General features: G+C 36.7%; 1 protein-coding gene across 4 annotated transcripts in view; it reads right to left on the minus strand.

The window, feature by feature from the left end:
- Positions 1–20,175, minus strand: part of TTLL7 (tubulin tyrosine ligase like 7) — a 354,831-nt gene that overhangs the window by 187,726 nt on the left and 146,930 nt on the right. For 3 of the 4 annotated variants that reach the window (XR_007953864.1, XM_051999183.1, XM_051999181.1), the window contains exons 18-20: positions 19,485–19,565; positions 8,588–8,748; positions 653–826 (exon numbers count right to left, since the gene is read on the minus strand). Coding sequence is in view for 3 of the 4 variants with exons in the window: in XM_051999183.1 (XP_051855143.1) it covers positions 653–826; positions 8,588–8,748; positions 19,485–19,565 (416 nt within the window). In the remaining variant the exon portion in view is untranslated. The remainder of the gene's footprint in view (positions 1–652; positions 827–8,587; positions 8,749–19,484; positions 19,566–20,175) is intronic. The other variant, XM_051999182.1, reaches the window with a different exon arrangement.

The following is a 20,175-nucleotide window of genomic DNA, read 5'->3' on the forward strand; positions in this document are numbered from 1 at the left end:
AATCTTAGTAGAATCCATAGCCAATTTAAAGTCAGTTGAGCAAGGGCTGCTTATTTACTGGATTTTTTTCCAAGTTGAGCAAAATTATTTTCTTGTTTTTAGGAATAGCAACATCTTTTATTAAAACAAATTTAGGAAGTCGACTAATTCAATTGTCAACTTGGAAAAACCACATTCACAATGGTCTGTTGGGCTTGCTTGGTTTTTTGTTGCCAGCAATTCCCGCAGCATAGCAAGATTTCTTGGAAGTTTAACCTTTGGCTATGACAACATCACAAAAGTGAATACTGTTCTATACCTTGAAACAGGGGAGTGTATATATTATTACTTCTGAAGGCTGAGGAAACCTTGGCTAAATTAAACATCCACTAAAATACTAAATTTCCTAATATGACTTTCAAACAGTCTGTTAAACATGATTTTCACCTCTCTATTGGGGATACCATTTTTGATGTTTGGGAGAAAATATCCCTCTTGAGTTCATTAGCATGAAAATCTATGCTTAAAAGTCCTCGGGAGCTTATGATCCGCATGAACTCAGCCGGGAGACTTTTGCCTAGCTTGTTTCCTGGGAAAAGAATCCCACTTTGACACAGCAAATCGCCACTATTTTGGTTAGAGATACCTCAGGACCCTGGAGATGGGAACGTACCTGGTATTTTCCCAGTCGGGGCACACGGAGGATACAGATGTTCTGGAATCGCTTGCATACTTGTACACCACTAGGAGGCAGTGTTTACAAAGCTGTACCACTTGCTGGCAGCACTGGAGCTGTTGGGGAGTAATCATTTCTGTGCTTTTGCTGAAAATTGTCTCCCACGAGCTGCTGTTGGCATGGAAACAGACATGACCTCATGTAGCAAAATAAATAAATAAATGACAACCTGTGAAAGTACTAACAATAAGGATGGGGGGCGGGGAATGTGGCCTCTTAATTACTCTGTATGATTGAGCCCAACAACTGATGGAAGATATTTTTAAAACATATTCTAGAAAATGAAATTTTACATATATATATATTATATATATATACACATAAACATTACTGTGAAAATTAATAATTTTTTCTTCTTGTAATAATTAACTTAATATTGGTTCAACTTCTGGATGAAATTATTACACATTACGACTGTAGGGCTTTGATAATGAGATTTCCCTGAAGCTCACGATGAGCTTCCGGGGTTGGGAGCCTTTGAAGGGGGCTTGACCTGGGTACCTTCCTGCCCCGGCACCTGGTCGAGGATGGCTTGTACTAAAGCTGGGGATGGCCTCAAGATGAATCAGACCTCTCTGTTGTGAGGTGCTCTGATGAATATTTTTTAATATTCCTTTTGTTTTCCTATCTCCAGTTCCTGTGCTGGCCAGTATTTAATGCTTCATGATTAATCATTTCACCTCTGCCCCATCTTGCATGAGTCCCTCTTTTTTCCCTCCTTTGTTTTTCTTCTGGAGATACTGAGGAGGGATGGGGGGAACACCTCCAACAAAATTAATAGTTGCATCAGAGACACATAACACTTCTGCCCAGGTGACCCTGCACGGAGTTCCTGAGAAGGCAGGGGGTTTTATCTCTCAACCAAATGGCAGCCATGGAGAGGGTACACGTTCCCCTCCCACTTCAAGAATCCTGAAATTCCCCCTTCTGGCTGGAAGGGAGGCACTCTTCTGGGCAGTGCCAGCTTTGGGGGAAGAAACTCAAATATCACTTAATAGCTGGAACTGATGGTAGTTCTCCTTAAAATTGCTCAATGATGTCTGTATCACCTATATACTTATAGGGTCTGCATCTTGCCTCCCCCTACAAAATGTTAAGCTCCTCAAGTGCACAGGCCATTTCATTTTTGACATTATATCCTCAGTGTCCAGCACAGTCCTTGGCATACAGTAGGTGCTTAATAAATACTTGTTGACTGATTAAAGCAACTTTGAAATCAACAGGTCAGGAATCCAGGCTTCTATTTCCTGAGCATCTCTTGCCAAGATGATTGCAAAGGATCATACCTGTGGACTTCCTGGGTTCTAGGAGGCGCCAAAGTAAGGGATCTCAATTTTTGTCCCACAATTACTGGGAATTACTGAGATGTGCATTCAGTGAAAATGTGGAGGGCCTGTCTCTTAGCCCCAAGAGTTTTCCTCCTCAGAAAAGGCTGACATGATGAATTTGGGAAACATTAGTACTCTGTGGAAAATGAGACTGATAGGAAAAAGAGTTGTGCTGATTATGATTTTAAGAAGTACTCTCTGTACTTTCTGCCCACTGTGTCAGGTTGAAAGAAAGCTGTCATATACCAATAAATCTAGTTGTTTGCTTGTCCTGTGCAAGACTTCGGGAACCCTTTATATCTGTAGAAATCTAAATACTCTATTCCCTCCCTGTCTCTCTGTTGCTCTCTCCTTATGTACATATTCATAATTTATACAAACATGTATCTGTGTGCATATACATATACATATGCACATGTATGGATGTATTTATATGTGGGTAATAGTTCTGTGTAGGGATATGCCAAATCTACATATTGGTGATTTGGGGGGGGGTTAAGCCTGTGAGATCAAACCATGTACAAGTAAACCCAGAAACTGAGGACTTTGGGCCACAGATTACTATAAAGCCACTAACATCCATTAAATTCAATTTGGCACAAAAGCACTAGTGATTTCCTAAAGCCAGTGCAGCAGGAATACTGATAACCTCAAAACTACTTGGGAAGTTTTGAATGTGGTCCCAGCCATGGTCTTTCAGAGAACTGAAGTGTGAAAGTTCAGAGACACGCATGAGAACCAAGTAGTGATTCTCCCCCTTTTTTGTACAATTCATAAAACTCTCTACTAAGACATGGAGAATTACAGATCCAAGTTGTTGGGCCTAAGAACTCATAGTGATGAAGTCACAGATCTTTCTAAGATGAACTACCAAGGCAAGATTGTGGTGTGGAAAGTCAAATGATCAGATTCAAATCCCTTTCTTTGAAGCTTGTTATTTGTGTGATTACAGGCAAGTCACTCAGCTTTCCCAAAGATTGTTCATAAAATGAGGACATTGGACACAATGGCCTCTGGGGCCCCTCCAAGCTCTCTACCATCCTCTGAAAGAAAAGCTATGCTCAAGTTTGCCTCACCAGCAAAATTCACTTCTCCTGAGCACTGGGAGAATGGCTCACCAGGCTGGGTAGTGGGCAGATCCTTTCAAACCATTCTCAAATGGGATTATCTCCATGATAACTACAGAGCACAAACCCTATATTTTGCCAGAAGCCTTAATGCTCTAAAACCTTGAAGTCTTCTTAAAGTGTCACCTACTAAGCTGTACACCAGAGATTTAAAGGAGTTAATGTGCTCCCCCTCTGACAAACTGACTTTGAGGCTCAGAGTTAATCATAATTCTTTGGCAAATGGGATCAGTTTACATAACTATGCTTCCATTAGGTTCCAAATAGGAAAGCATGGATCATTTCTCATAAAGGTGTACAATTTATTTCATTTCTCATGGGCTAAGCTTCCTTTACTTTAAATTTGATGATAATTGAATCCTTATTTTATAACACTCATTGGGGAAAATGGTAGATTTTCTTAGGGAGCTACAGCCTTCCTTGAGTGTGAGTCAAAATTATTTACTGTTAACACTATGTGATTATTTGACATTTATTGAAATTTTAAAGCTTTCAAACCTCCTAGGCTTAGAATTTTAAAAAATAGAATGACAATTATTTATTCATGCAGAGGCAACAATGGCCCTAAAAACATGTTGTGTCAACAGTGTGTGACAAGTTTGCCTAAAGGCAATTCTACATGTTGCCTAAAGAGGAAACAAGTTTTCTGTATGAAATGAAATATTTGTTATGAGAAAAGACCTCACAATGTTTTTTTTCTTTTATAAAAGTGAATATCACTTAATAAAGTCATTATATTAGTTATTAATTATACTATTCTATTTGCATATATTTGTGTAAGAAACAGAAATTAAACAACAAAAATTAAATTCACATTTTTGTGTTAAAGCAATGAAAAAATGGAAATTTCAGTCAAAACAGACACCAAAAATTTGCACTGTACCAATTCTATTTTTAAAAAGGCAAAAGCAAATTGCACATTAAAGAAATAAGAGAATATCTCTGCATATCCATGAAAACAAGAATATATTCCCCAAAACATACCTCTTACCCCCTCCTCCACCCAAACAAGATCAAAAATCAGCCTTCCCCAAAATAAATTTGCTCTAGCTCTTCAATTTTTTTTCTTTCCAATGGTTTACATTCTGGTCTACCTGCTATCTGGTTTCCATTGGTTAAATCTATAATTTACAAAAGTGAAAGTACATATGTAGCTATATTGAAATAGCCAAGTAGGCTTTTTTGTTAAGTTCAGAAAATAATGTTGGGTCTCTTGAAGCTAACCAAATACTTCCTTATAGTAAAAACAAATGTCAAGTTGCCTAAATTAAATAGAAAAGTTAAGACAATCAATGCAGTTTAAAAAAAACTCATTGAAAAATGAAGAATTTGGCAACTTTGTCTCCAAGACTTGGAAAGGCAAACAAGGCTCCAATGTTAATCAACTGGCAAAAGTTTGGCTTATTCTGCTTAGCTAAAAGTTAATGTCTCTAATGGTTATGAAAAGCCCTCATTAAGTTCTCCAAACAAGGCCAGATTATCTGCAAATAAGAGTACAATATGTGAGTGGGTATATATGTATATGTGTGCATGCATGCATATAAACTATATGTATATATGTATTTATATATACACACACCTGTATATAAATGGCAAATGGATGAAAACAAACTTATAACTTTAAATGTAAATTGATTAAACAAGCCAAACAAAATGAAAAAGAATGATAAATCAAATAAGAAAACAAAACTCTACAATATATTGCTTATAAGAGACATCTCCAAAAAAGATATACAAAGATTAAAAGGGGGAAGAAAAAAATTACTATGTATGTAGTGAGTTCAAAAAAGGAAAAATAGTAATCACACAAAGCAAAAGCAAACATTCAGAAGATAAAAATGGATAAAGAAGTTATCTTCATTATTATGTGGACATGAATGTAAAATATTATTACTGAGCTATAAGAAATTACAAATATATACAAAGAGAAAGGAAAAATGTCTATGAGCCCAATGTAAAACAAGCAGAGCCAAGAAAACAATATACAAAATGACTATGCAACAATAAGTAGAAAGAACTGCACCTACAAAAAGTAAGTCACAAAATCATTGATTAATAAGCAAGGCTTAAAAGAAGAAATATGAGATCATAGCCCTTTGAAGAGGTAGAAAGGTCACAAATAATGTATATTACATATATTTTCACACTTTTTCAATATATCATTATTTTCCTTTTTTTGTTTTTAAAAATATTCTTTGGTATAGTAAATGGTTCTCTGTCAGATATAGGGGAAATTGTTGATGATGTTAAAAAAAAATCAATAAAAGCTTAATTTTAAAAAATCTCAGTGGTTGCCTATTACTGAAGGAGTATTGAAATGTAGTGGTGATTTGGGGGGGCTTCTGTTCTGGCAATCTGACTCCAAAGTCTTAGAAGAAAGCTTTGCTTCCTCCCCCCCCCCCCACACACACACATACACACACAACCTAGGATATTGTTCTGACAATCTGTCTGATTCTGAATAGACCACTCCTCAATTCACTGCTGACTGATAATCTGGTCAGTGATAATCTGATTATCAAGAAGCAAATTCCAGAAACTGCACATCTGGGCCATAGAATTAGTAGGTCAATGACAGAAAGCTGGATAAATGTTTCTCTTTGCTTCTGTTTCTCTACTGAATTCTTTTGGAATTTAGCTCACTTGTAATTGGCATCACAATTCCAATAAACTTTACCTCTTGACAAGGAAATGGATTCAAGCCTGCAAATTCTTTTGAGATACCTTGAGACACCAGTCTGTGACCCCAAACTTTTGGGGTTCCCTTCCCAACCTCAACATTACCTTTAAATACAAAATGATCTGGGCATGTAAAGTCCTTTACAACCTAGCCCTTTCCTAGCTTAGCAGTCTTCTTATATTTTATATCCCCAATGTTCTTCCTGCCTTCTCAATGCTTCTAGCATACCCCATTTCACCTCCTGACTGTATATTTTCATGTCGGTCCACCATGTCAGGAGAGAGCACAGGGAACAAAGCACAGAGCCTAGAATCAAGCAACCTGGGTTCAAATACAGTCCCAGACACTGACTGGGTGATTCTGGCCAGACCACTCAGCCTTTGTCTTCCTATCTTTCTGTAACTCTAAATGCAAACAATGAGAGCACCAACAATCTGCAGATTCTATAAAGCAGTCAGCACAGGGCTGGGCACAACAAAGACACTATATAAATGTCCTGAAGATGATCATCACCATCCACTTAATGATTTCCCTGAATTCTTTCATGGCTTGATTCAAATCCCACCTTCCTCAGGAGGCCTCTTCTGGTCCTCGTCACTGCTGGAGCCTTTCTTCTAAGCTTACCTTCCATTTACATAATTGTTTACACCTTTTTCCCCCCATTATTAGAATATGAGCTCCTTAAAAAAAATAAATCATGTCTTTACCTTCATTTGAATTCCCAACATTTAGTATAGTGTAGTGTTCAGCACATCATAACACAAAAGAAGTACTTTGACTTACTGATAAATTGAAAGGCTGATATTGCTGGAACCATTTTTATTCCTCCTTTTATGTTCTTTTCAATAAGTTTACATATAAAAATATAAGTCATTACTGCCATACTCCCAATGCCCACTAAGCCCTTCTTTTTCTGGGGGATCTGAGGGACTTGTGCTCTCTCAGTACAACCTTTGAGAGCCTCTGGAAGCAAAAGAAGACATGATGACAGCCAACTCTCATATAAGACCTGATGGTTAAGAAAAGCATTCTTCTCAATGACTCAGGACATCAGGGAAGTGAACAGAGAAAATGTGATTACTCCCATTTTACAGATAAGGAATCTGAGGCCTAGAAAGATGAAGTGATTTGTTCATCATAACATACTTAGCGAAGGGCACAGGCTGGAACTGAACGGTGTGGCACATGATAAAGAGCACCGAACGTAGAATCAGAGGAGATGGGATAGACCCTCTCCCTACCTCCCCTGGAACATTGGGGGAACCATTTCTCTGGGACTCTGTTTCCACTTGATGACTTGAATGCATCCTCTATATCCCATAGTTCTAACAAGAGTCAGCATTCTTTCCATTCTAGCATGTGGTGAGTACCACATGGTACAACAGAAAAGAAAGACTCCATGACAGACATTTACAATACTTGCAATAGGGCAGATCATAGCCCAAGTTTATTACCAGTCTTGTACACACAGAAAAGGCAAGAATGAGAAACAAAAGGATTGAGTTTTCCTCCTTCCTTTTATTTCTTCTTCCTTTTCATTTGCATGAGGCCCAAAGAACTGGAACCAGAGAAAACAGGAATTTTATAAACTCAGACAATTTTTGTGGGAATTCTGTCACAGTCCCTCTCAAAATGAAGTCAGGGGCACAAGTGCTTCATTAGGAAACAAAACAGGAACTAGAAGAATATTCTGATCCTAAATCAGACAGAAGATTAAGGGATTTTTCCCCTAGTCAAAAGGAAGAAGTTCAAAGACAAAGTTAAATGACTATGAACTCTACTTAACTAGCTAAAGGTTTGATCCTTTTATTTAATAATGGGTATATGAGGATCCAACTTTTCCAGAATGGCTCAAGTTTGTATCTTTAGGTTTTAAGTTAAATGAGAAATAGGAGAACCAACTTTTTCTCATATAAAGATTATTTAGAACCTAAACTAAGGATTCCTGCTGTTGCCAGAAGCTAGAACCAGAGAAATTCTCTAGAACCAGAACAATTTACCTATTAGAGCACTGTTTAGCAGAGACCATTCAATTGGTTAGTTAATATTAATCCAAGGCCATGAGAGGACTACTTAGCAAGGTCTATAAAACCCACAAGCCCATTAGGAAGAAAGCTAAGAATAAGCAGTGACATCAAGAGCTCTCTAGCATTGGATTTGTAAGTTGGTCTATAATTTATGTATTTGAATCACAGATTTCCTATGTGTGGTGCTGACTTATTCTTCCCACTAATGGAAGATATATTTGAAGAAAAAAACTAAGAAAAAGGCCAAGCAAGAAGAGTTTTATAAGTCAGCCTGGAGGCAAAAATTGAAGCCATGAGAATGTAATATATCTCTAATAAGATATGTTCCTAATGCAGTCTTTTCTCTAATTCATATGTTCACAGGATTACTGATTTAAATCTGGAAGGGACCTAAGGGGTCACCTGGCCCATTTCAATTTTACAGATGAGGATCTGAGGGGCAAGCAATTTAAGTAACTTAGTCAAAGGCTCCCAATGGCCAGGAAGGATAAATCCAGCCTTCTTTCCACCCTGCCATATTTGCTCAATATTCAGAATGTTTTTTTTTTTCCCAATGGGTACCAATCACTGAAGTTTAATTGTAGTCATAATCTGGGCATAAACATTAAACTAATTATCTTTAAAGTATTGCTACAATATTTAGTTTTGCCATCTCTACAATAGGGTAGATAGCAAAGTGATTGTGAAAAACAAAAATCAACGCCACATACCCTGAATTACAGAAGCAATTCCACAAGCCTTGGCCATGGCTCCATAGCAGTCTGTTAAATACCCGGTTAAAAATTCGAAACAAATGTAAACCTTCCATGTCAGGTATCTTCCAGATACGTGGGAGAACAGAGCGAATGCTTGTTTTCACAATGTCCAAAACCTAGAAGGAAATATAAAACATTTTTAAATCCTAGGCACATCCAGAAATACCACATGTCAAACATCTGGTCTTACTTTCACTGGTGAGAAAAAAAAATGGATGGCAAGAAATAATCATTTAACATGTCTTGTCAAGCTCAACAAACTACTTCACCTAATTTCAGGTTATTCATCATGTAGGCTGTTAACATGCCTTTTCAATCAAAACCATTTTACCAAAACAAACCCAGATAAAGTTATTCTTTTCCAATTCGTCAAATGTAATTTTTCTCACTCTTCTTAACATTATCTAGTTAAGGAAGGTTAACTACCTATAAAAACTAGACTCAATGTGAGATGAACACACACACATACACACACACACAGAGTATGATTACATACATTTATCTCAACTGGCCTCAAATAATGTGGGAGTAAAATCAGTTCTCTTGCTTAGAAAAAATCACCAATTTTTAAAGAAGTAATTTTGCTGTCTTTGGTCTATTCTAGCATTAAGGAAAAACTGAAATAAATATCTAAATTTAAAAGTGATAGTGGCAATTTTAAAAAATAAACATTTGATAAAATTTCATTTATATGACTGCATTTATAAGCCAAAGCATAAAATTTTTACAGGAAAAAAAATTAGAGAAAATATTAAATATTAGATTACACTTCTTATTTTATATTAAATGAGTCATAGAACCAAATTGATTTTAAGAAAAAGAAAATAATATTAATAGTTAATATTTGTATACCTCTTTAAAGTTTAAGAAAAGTTTTACAATATATTATTCTGTTTGAGCCTCATCAACCTTGTAAGATAGTATTATCCCCATTTTATAGATAAGGAAACAGAGGGTGAGATAGGCTAATTGGCTTGTTTGAAATCATACAGCTAGTAAGTATCTGAGTCAGGATTTAAAGTTGGAACTTACTATCATTCCAGTCCTCTACCTACAATACTTTCTTAATATTATTCAACATAAAAAGAAACATTGGACCTTTGGTTACATTTTCTGAATATTAAATGTTAACATGAATTATTATATATGTGTATGTATTCATGAGAAACAAAAGTAAATTGGGTTTCATATATAAAGGAAACAAAGTTTAAGTGAAGATTATGTTCTTATATACATTAGAGTACTTTGCACACAGAAGGGATATAACAATGGATGACTGAAAGAGCAAATGAATATCCTTCAAAGTAAGTTTTTACTTGGTGTAATGTCAGAGAGCAGTAGACAACACTACATGGAGCTTACAAAAGAAACAAAATTGGAGCTCTAATTCTGGAAGAGGTCAAGCAATTGACATTTAGCACCCTTTGTGTGGACAGCAACATGGCAGTTTTAGGGAGGAGGCAGGGATATTAGATACGAAATGGCCTTAACCTTTACAGAGTTTACAATCTACATATGGAATAAACACAGATAATTAATGTGTAATGTATGTAGACATAAATACATTAGAAATCTTATGAGGAAGTTATTTCCTTTTGTCCCATTCATTGTTCATCTGTTTTTAAATTAAATTTATTCGGCAATTCACTTTTATACATCAGACTGGAGGTTAAAAACTGAAGCCATGATAATGGGTGACATCTCCACTAAGACATGCTAATTCAGTTCTTTCTTTAATTCTATATGCAAAAAAACCCAATTTTCAGTATCAGATGTAAAAATTCTAAGCTCCAAATTCTCTCCTCTGTGCCTACCCTACGCCCTACTAAGGCGGCAAACAATTCAACACAGGTTGCACATGTGTAGTCATGCAAAACACCTCTACAAGTCATGCTGTGAAGAAAACAAACCATCCCCTCCCCACAGGAAAAAAAAAAAAGAAAAGCATCCAAACAGCAGCATTTCCCTCTTTGGAAGGATGATGGATGGATAGAGCATGCTCTAATCACAAATCTTTCAGAGCCATCTTAGATCACTGTATTGCTGAGAAAAAAAATAAGTCATTCATAGTTGATCACCTTACAATATTGCTGCAACTTTGCACACAGTACATTTCACTTTGCATCAGCTCATGTCTTTCTAAGTTTTTCTGAGAGCACCTTGATCATCATTCTTTATAGTACAATAATATTTCATCATAACCACAATTTGTTTAGCAATTCCCCAAATGAAGGGATCCCCTCAATTTCCAATTCTTTGCCATCAGAAAAGAGCTGCATTTGTTCTTTTCCTTTTTTATATTTTTTTGGATACAGACCTAATAGTAATCCAAGTTTCTTGGTTTTATGATCTTTTTAAACATAGTTCCAAATTATTCTAAAAAAAATTGTTCCATCAGTTCACAACTCCACCAAAAATGCATTCAATATCTCATTTTTATTTTCTGTCCTATTAGCCAATATAATAGATATGAGGTAGTACCTCATAATTTTTTAATTTGAATTCCTCCAAACAATAATAAATTAAGAGCATTTTTCCATGCAACTATAGATAGCTCTCATTACTTTATCTGAAAAGTGGTTATAGCTTTTGATCATTTATCAATTGGGGAATGACTATAAATTTGACTCAGTTCTCTATTTTTTTTTGAGAAATGAGATATTTAACAAAGAAGTTTGTCTCAAATTTTTTTCAGTTACTATTGCTGTTCCATCCCATTCCCCCCTTTCTTCTATTCACTCTTTTCTGTCACTTTGTTCTTCCTTAAAAGTGTTTTGCTTTTTACCCCATCCTCGTATCTGTTCTATCCCTTCTTTTCTTGTCTCCTTCTCCTCCCTATTTGAGGGAGTTATTTTCAATCAAGATGATTATGGAAGGCTTCATGGAGGAGTCAATGGAGTTGACCTTTTAAAAATATAGATATGAATTTAATGACCAAATAAGCTAAGAGAATAATAATATAGGAAAAGGCTAAAAGAGTAAGTTAATCCCATCTAGTGATGGGCCTTGAAGGAGTCAATGGAGTTGACCTTTAAAGAACAACTATGAATCTAGTGGCCAAATAAGCTAAGAGAGAACATTCCTTACTGTGAACAAAGGAAAGGAGGTAGGAGACCAGAGTCTAATTTGGTAGAAACATAGATAATGTAGGGAGTAATAAAGCAGTAATAAAGGAAAAGGCTAGAAGGGTAATTTAATACTAGCTAGTGAAGGGTCTTGAATGCCAGACAAAGGAGTCTGAAACTCATTTCAGAGATAACAGGAAATCCAAGGAACATATCTGAAATGAAAAGTAACAGGAACAGATCAACATTAAAAAAAAAGATTTTTCTGGTTACAATTCGAAGGATGAATTGGAGAGAGTATAGACTAAACAACACATTGTTGTAAAGACAAGGGCCTCTAGCAGGGAGGTAGTAGTGAGAATAGAGAGAAGAAAATGAATGACAACAGGTGATATAGCAGCATGAACACAACTTAGAATCTTATCATTTAAGAAATTAATTACTAAGGTACAATGTACAATGTTATATAAATAGCACTAAATTGCTTACATATTTACATCAATAAATGCTATAAAAGGTTAATAATTGTGAATATGAGAAACAGTACACATGTGTATTTGTGTGGGACTAACGCTAAATGATGATGGAATATAAACTCAGGACAATAGCAGCCCAGAATGGGAATTAATTAAGAAAGTCTTCTTAAGGAGGGACAATCTATGCACTGAGAGAACAAAGATGTGTAACCCAGGTAAGTCACTTAACCCTGTTTGCCTCAATTTTCTCCTCTGTCAAATGAGCCAGAGAAGGCTCATTTATTGTCTCTGCTAAGAAAACCCTAAATGGGGTCACAAAGAGTTGGGCATGACTGAAATGATTAAACAACTAAAACACATAAAAGTAGCTTGGGTTTGCCATTGGAGCCAAATGAAATTACATATAACAGAAATCTTGATTTTCTTGTGATGAATTTAGCACCTTTCCCAAACCATATTGATATTTCCAAAAGAAAGAACAGATGAGTGATTTAGCTAGTGATCCTATTTAAAAATCGAAAAGTGAAAGACTTGTCTAGGGCTTTTTATTTAATTATTGGAAAATTAAAGGCATAAGGCATAAAGAAATCCATACATTCAAAAAACATTCACTCATATTTACCCGTGTGAATGACAAACTGCTCCATATGGGTGAACAGTTGGTCTTTGTTGAAAACAATGCACAAGATGAAATCAATTTAAAAATCATATCAAAACTACTCCACACTGTCCTGGTGCTATTATATGCATCATGCACACCTACAGAACTCCAACAGCCTCGCAGAGGCCATCAACAGCTCCATGGTGTACCAAGGGCACTCCAACTGAGAAAGAAAGGTGCAAGACAACAACTCATGGTGCTTATAGAGACAAATCCAGGAGGAACAAAGCAGCTATTGATCTTTGGAGAAAACCAATGAAAGATCTATGGGAACAACCTAACCCTGAAATCCTAAGATAGTCCAAATGCTTAATTCTGTCTTTTTGCTTAGTTCATGCATCGCTTTCCCATCTAGCAGTTCTGGTACTTCCTCTTGATTCCCAATATTGCAATCCCTTTCTTCTTGATATAGATTTCCATCCTATCACATAAAGCAACAATAACTCCCAGAAGAAAGCTGTTTTGTACCAAGGGACAAACATGAATATCACAGCATCAAAGATTTGACTGTTCTCATTTTCCCCTAGGAATGATCTGTTCAGCTTTTAACTCACATGTTTTGTTCACTGGAATTTCAAAATAACTAATGAAAAAATGAAATTAGGCAAAGAATTTCTTTCAAAGAGAAAAGAGAAGTAACAGGGAAGATAACAGAGAGGAGGACTCTATTTACATGCTTGTATGTGTGTGCACATATGAATGTGTCCAGTGCTCTTTGTGCTTTGTGGATTAGGAACTCAGAGAAATTGCCACCATTTTCAAGGGCAACCATCCATTTTGAATATCTTCCTATTATGAGAGGCCCAAATGAAAAAGCACCCAATTCCACAAGGACCACAGAATCCCTGGACATAAGTATATGTAGGTACTCAACTCTCCATGATGCCATGTTGCCAAAGGGACTAAGGGATTCCAGGAAAGACAGGATGGATGTGAATTAATAGGACATGGGCTTCCGAAGAGGGAAATTGAAAAATTTTCCAATTTTTCCTTTCACAAAGTCAATCAAACTACAAAAAGGGCAAAAAAATCATCATCTGGAGCTAGGAAATATCTATGGATAACATAAATATCTTCTATAATGTAATTGACATTATTTAGACAAGTTTGACAAGGAAAGAAATAAAGCCAGATCACTTAATCATATGGACTCTGAGAGAAAGAGGCCACTGAGAAGGGCATTTCTATGCTTATTTCTGAAAGCTTTCAGAACACCTTAATTAAGGTCATAGTTACAGCTGACCTCCATTACTAGATTTCTTGCCTTGTTCTCCTCTTGTTCACTGCTTTCTCCTAGTTTCATAAAGTGTTCTGGGACAAGTCTTTCCACTGATATATGGTCTTTTGGACAAATGGTCAATTGCATTTCCACCATGTCATAGTGGACAATTTTTCTTTATTACAACTAATCTCTTCACATTCCATGCCACAAGGTTTAAGAGAACATATTGAATTCAGTGCAATAAAATGAAGACTGTTTTATAAAGATTAGAAAAATAACATAGCATAAGAAACACAACTGGGAATTTTAAATCTTTATATTTGCATAGGGGCTTATATAGTTTTCACCAGATTTTCACTATGATTAATTAGCTTCCTGACTGGGAGATATTGTTCCTTCTAGTTCAAGCTTCTCTCACCTGTGATGTTTCTTGTTTTTATGCCCAAGTAATTTCTCTATAGGATCCCGTACCCTAGAAACCTTCCTTCTAACAAAGAACAATAGTTACCAGAACAAAAGGACACCACTTGACCCAGTAGGCAACATTATGTACCTGGGCTCTCCTGTCATTCATAGAGAAGTGACAAGTGAATTTTATCATCTGTCACCTTGAACCAAGACTAATCATTATATTTCAATGGGAATTTGACAGATATTCTATGTGTTTGTGTTTTTCTCCTGATACTGCTTATTTTGCTCTGTATGATGTTGCTTACTGTGCTCTGCATCAGAGTATGTGTCTTTCCTCTCTGTCTATAGCACAATTCTGAGCTAAGACTTTAGCTTAAAAAGGCCAACTTCTCCCATTTCATCCAGAGCCAACTCCAATCATCTTGATCTATATCTGGCCACTGGACCCAGATGGTTCTGGAGGAAAAAAGTGAGGCAGGTGACCTTGCATAGCCTTCCCGCACTTAAATCCAATTCATTTGCATGTCATGGCATCTCCTCCCTGATGTTATGGTCCTCTCTGATGAAAGTTAAACAACAATCATATAACAAACCACTGCACATCTGATGGCCATCTAGTGCAGATTCTTCGGCTAATTTGGACCTTTCAATATGTGTGCAACTTTACTTCTGCCTTTGAGTTGTCCTATTTTAAAAGGCATGAACATTTTGGTGACTTTTCATACATAATTCCAAGTCAGTTGCCACAATAGAATATTAGTGTACCTGTTTTCAATGCTTTCAACACTATTCTTGTTGCCTTTTTAAAACATCTTTGCCCAATTTGAGCAACATTAGATGAAACTCAGTCATTTTGTTTAGCATTTCTCTTACAATTAATAATTTGGAGTCTATCATATGGATATTGAGAGTCCAACTGTTTTGTTGTTAAAGGTTTTTCATATCCTGTGGCCAATCACTTAACAACTAAATAGTGTTTCTTTCACCTCCGACTTTAATACAAAAACCTAATACCAGAAAAATTCAACAACTAAATATAAAACTATTAACCAAGTTTGCTTGTAAGTTTTACCTGTTTTTCTACATTTTCTTGAAATTGTGATGTCTACCCCTATAAATTATAAACATTTTCCATTCTGACACTTAATGCTCTTTAACAGCTACAAATATAATAAAGCCTCACCATGTGTAATTTTCTCTCTTAATCCATCATCTTTTGCACCAGGACATTTGGTTGCCTACGTTTAGTGTAGGTGTTTATTTTATTTTCATTCTATTAGGTGTGGGGTGGGAAATCTCTGCAAAGTAGAGTTTTTAATTTTATAAAAATGCTCCATTGCGCTAATTGAGCTGATGGGGTTTAATTTTTCAAACAATTCTGTGTGGCTCAAAGCTCCCCCAGGCAGAGACTGGTAGAAGGATGTTAACACAAAACAAAGTATAACAAGCAGCCCTTCTCCTCCTTTCTTCATAAGCTAAGAAATTAGACTTTGAACACAACCTGGGGGGGGGGGGAAGGGATTGAGTGAAATAGCAAAAAGAACCATGGTCATCACCAAGCAAGGCAACAGCAAGGTAAACTTGGTCAAGCTGCAACAGGCCAAAAACAGAGACCTTTTCCATTCACTACTCCTAGAGGAGAAACTATACTCCTCCATCACTCTCTTTCCTCTCTCAATGTGGGCAACTCTCAACAAGATGTGATTGGACTGGTCTAAGTTTAGACCGCTGAAACCAATGAATAACAAAGACACAAGCTGGAACCTATTCTAGCAAAACTGGCAATAATCTATCCAAGTTAACTATAGAGTTGCCTAGCTCTCTCCCAGCTTACTTAGTCCACTGGGCAATGGTAACATGTTCTGTACAATCAATTCTGAGAAAAACTTAGCAGTGATTCAGTCAACAGCATCCTATTACTAGAGGAAAAGCAGTTAACAAAGTCAAGGAGATTGTAAACAGCCCTGTCCCTTGTACCATAACTTCTTTGTCACCCCTCCTCCCACCAATATCTTGATCTCTGACCCTGGGGTCCTCGACCACTTTGGGCCTTGCCAGCTGAGCTGCCACCCCTCTTGTCTCAAAACCGGACTTTATTTCTTATTTCCTAACAATGCCCTTGCCCATTCCCCTTGACCATTTCCAAGCTCCCTTAAATACTGTGCTCCTCCATTGAAATCCAAGAAATGTAAGGACAAATTCTGTCTTTCTTCTATCAGTATTCCTAGCATGATCACAGCACCTGGCACATGATAAACACTTAATAAACTTTATCAGTTCAGTTCACTTCGATGCAATGCTACTACTCCATCTCCTCAGCACTCACCATGATGCATTTTTAATAAGAGCTCTCCCTAGGCCACACCTGGGGCACAGAGGAAATGTTTCAGGGAAGCTATCTATGAAGCCCCAGGCTATAAGGGACAGGTGGGCAGGCTGATGTACACTGTGGGAGATGTACTGGTGAACCTTTAAGTACTTGTCACTATTCTGAATTATTAAACCTATAAAACGTGTTTTAAGAATTAACTTCATCTCTGCTTTCTTCCTGTTCAAAGGTGTTATTACTATCACAGCAAATCATCTCACAACAACTACTTAGTCTAAAATAATCATGTTGTGAGTTCTTTCTTTTCCCTCCGTCTAGATATCCAACCAAAGTTACAAAGCCAAATAATCACCCCTCATAATGTCTTCCTCTTCTCTTCCTCCTTCTGTTGTTTTAACATCTTAATAGAGGCCTTCACTAGCCTTTCCATAAATCAGGGGTTAAGATTTGGTAGGATCTGCAGAGATTGCCTGGTTTTTCCTTTAGTGAAGTGCAGGTGACTGTGTCACCTTCACTCCTGCCCCATCCAGTAAAATTCAGTGGCTCCCTATCACCTCTACGATCATATATAAAATTCTCTATTGTTCAAAGTCCTTCGTAAGCTGCTCATTCCAATCTTTCCAGGCTTCTTAGACCTTATAGCCTTCCCCCTCTTTCCCCTGCAACGTACTCTATGATCGAAACATACTAACCTTACTGCTATTTATCCAGAAAAATACTCCATTTCTCATCTTTGGACATTTTTTCAGGCTGACCTCCATGTCTTGGCTTCCTAGGCTTCCTTCAAGTCCTCCTTCCAACCCCATCTTCTACAAGAAGCCTTTCCTAATGTCTTTTATGCCAGTGCCTTCCCTCTTGTTTGGACATGGTTATTTTTATGTTATCTATTATCCTCATTAAACTGTGAGCTCCTTGAGAGCAGAGAATATTTTCTGCCATTCTTTGCATCCCCAGGACTCAGCACATTATCTGACACAAAGTAGGCAGTTAATAAATGTTTATTGGCTTCTGAAATGCTTGAATGTCATTGTGTGTCCACAGTACATGTTCTCTTCACCAGGTAAATTGCCCCAGGTCCTTTAACCAATCTTATATAGCAAGGTCATATTCTTGCTCATGTTTGGCTTTGTAGTTTAGGGTCACCATACTTGGAATCTAGTTATTTATCTAATTCTGAAGGCATCTGACCGTACCATACCTTCCTTGTGCCAAAGAAATTTGATCAAATACTTTGGCTTAATTTAACTAAATTTGTGATATTTCTTTAACCAGCCTAATAATTCAGTCAAATAAAGTCTTTCTTGTATAATTTCTTCTTTGATATTCATCCCCAAACCCTAAAATAGTCTAAAACTTTCCCCACTAATCAGCCAAGGCTCCCATTCTATTATCTGAGAAATCCACTTTATCACTCCTTTTCAAAAAAAAAAATTGGATAACCACTTTTGCCAAAATTCAATTTATTCAACATTTTCTAGGCACTGGCTATTCCAGGCTACTTTTTTACTTCATTATTTCATACTTCATCAACTCTATGTGGCCATATCCCATTACTTGTTGTCCCCTGCTCTGACCTGAACCTTTTCCTTCCTCTACTTATACATCCCCAAGAGATTTCTATCAGATGCAACTAACTCTTCCCACATCCCTGACTACTGACATCCTAATGGTCTAGCTCAGACACCATCATCTCTTCCATGAAACTGTATCTGAATCCCATAGTAAAGGAACCCCTCTCTCTTTAATGTTCTTGTCTGCTTGATCTCACCTGTGAATTTGTTAGCATCCTAAGTTAAATTACAGTCACTTGTCTGTCACCACCATTAGATTTTAAGTTTCTCAAAGGAAGGGATTACAGTTTATTTGGCCACATTTGCATCCCTGGCACTTAAAGCACACTGTTCTTTGTAAATGGCCAACACTTCATACATGCTTAAGCAATTATATTGTTGTAAACAGTCCTGTTTATATATTATATTGTTGACCATTACCTTCATAAAGAAGGAAAGGGAGAAGGAAATGCAAGAGACAACATAGCAGGATGAATTACACCTTCTGCATCTCTTCTTCTGACCATTCAATATCACATCAAACTTTGCACTGTCCCTGAATGAAGGCAAAGATATAAAGTGATGGCAATCTGGTGTTCACAACAATTTACCCCCTTGCCATGTTTGGAGGCAATTCTATCTCCTTACCCAACACTCATAATTCAGTGATCACTAAGGATTGGTTTTCTAACAAAATGATCCTTCTTTTTGTTGACTAATAACTAAATTGGCCAGTTAACCAATGTTTCATAAGAATCTGTCAGGTGTGTATGTGTGTATTTTTATTGGAATAGTGCCATTAATTCCCTTGTCCCCCTTTCTCCTCAATGTATATAATCATAAAAACTCAAACCCCACTAAAATATAAGTGATATATGGCTTATGACCTAAAAGTGATCACAGGGGCCATGTCAGAGTCCAATTTATTAAAAGGAATGATAAAGATAAAATGATGCCTTCCTATTGATGGTCCAAAGCACAGAACCCTGTCACCTAAGTATTCATAAGATAAAATACCAAGGCTGCAATACATTTACTGGTCATGGACGTGAAAGGCTAGAGATGCTAGCCAATGAGTTCCGATACCTTCTTAATCAAGGAAGATTAGAAGGATAAAAACATATTGGACTTGACTCACCTTCCGCTGTTTTACAGAATCCAGTTTTATAAGCCAGTATGAAGCCACTTTGGGTTTATGATACTTCCAGTTATCCATGATCTGTATTTGGAAAGAAAAGCTAAATGAAGTACAATCCACCATTCCCCCCACAAACAATCCCCCAAAGTAAGTGCTGAGATCAATAAAAATAGTTTGTAAATTGAAAACTCAGTATTATCGGGTAGCTAAGAGGGCTTATCTCTGTATGTCCAACATTAAGAATCTCCAACTTCCACTGCTTCAACAGAGCAGTAAATGAACACAGATTTCTTTTCATCAGTTGGTAAATATCCCAAATCACAGGACAAGAAGTAAAAGAGTTGATGAAAGAAGATACTTCTGGAGTTAGAAGGGACTAATGCCCTTTGATGCTGACCCACATCTGGGGTCTGGTTCTTATAAATTTGCTTATTAGTTTTGTGGCCCAAAGCAAGTCACTTAATCCATCAAATTCAGTTTCCTCATCTTTAAAATAAGAATCATAATAGCACCTCCCTCACATAATAGCTATTAGTGAGTCTGACTGTCTTAGAAATTGAATTGTGCTTTCCACATACAACTGTAAAGGCATTTTATAAGTTATTAATTTGGTCTAGATGTTTAACAGTGTTTGCTAGGGACAAAAATAGACGTCTGAATTTGATTTCTGAACACAAATCCCAGAAGTTGG

This window comes from Antechinus flavipes, chromosome 4 (genome assembly GCF_016432865.1).
Source record: "Antechinus flavipes isolate AdamAnt ecotype Samford, QLD, Australia chromosome 4, AdamAnt_v2, whole genome shotgun sequence".
Lineage (NCBI taxonomy): Eukaryota > Metazoa > Chordata > Mammalia > Dasyuromorphia > Dasyuridae > Antechinus > Antechinus flavipes.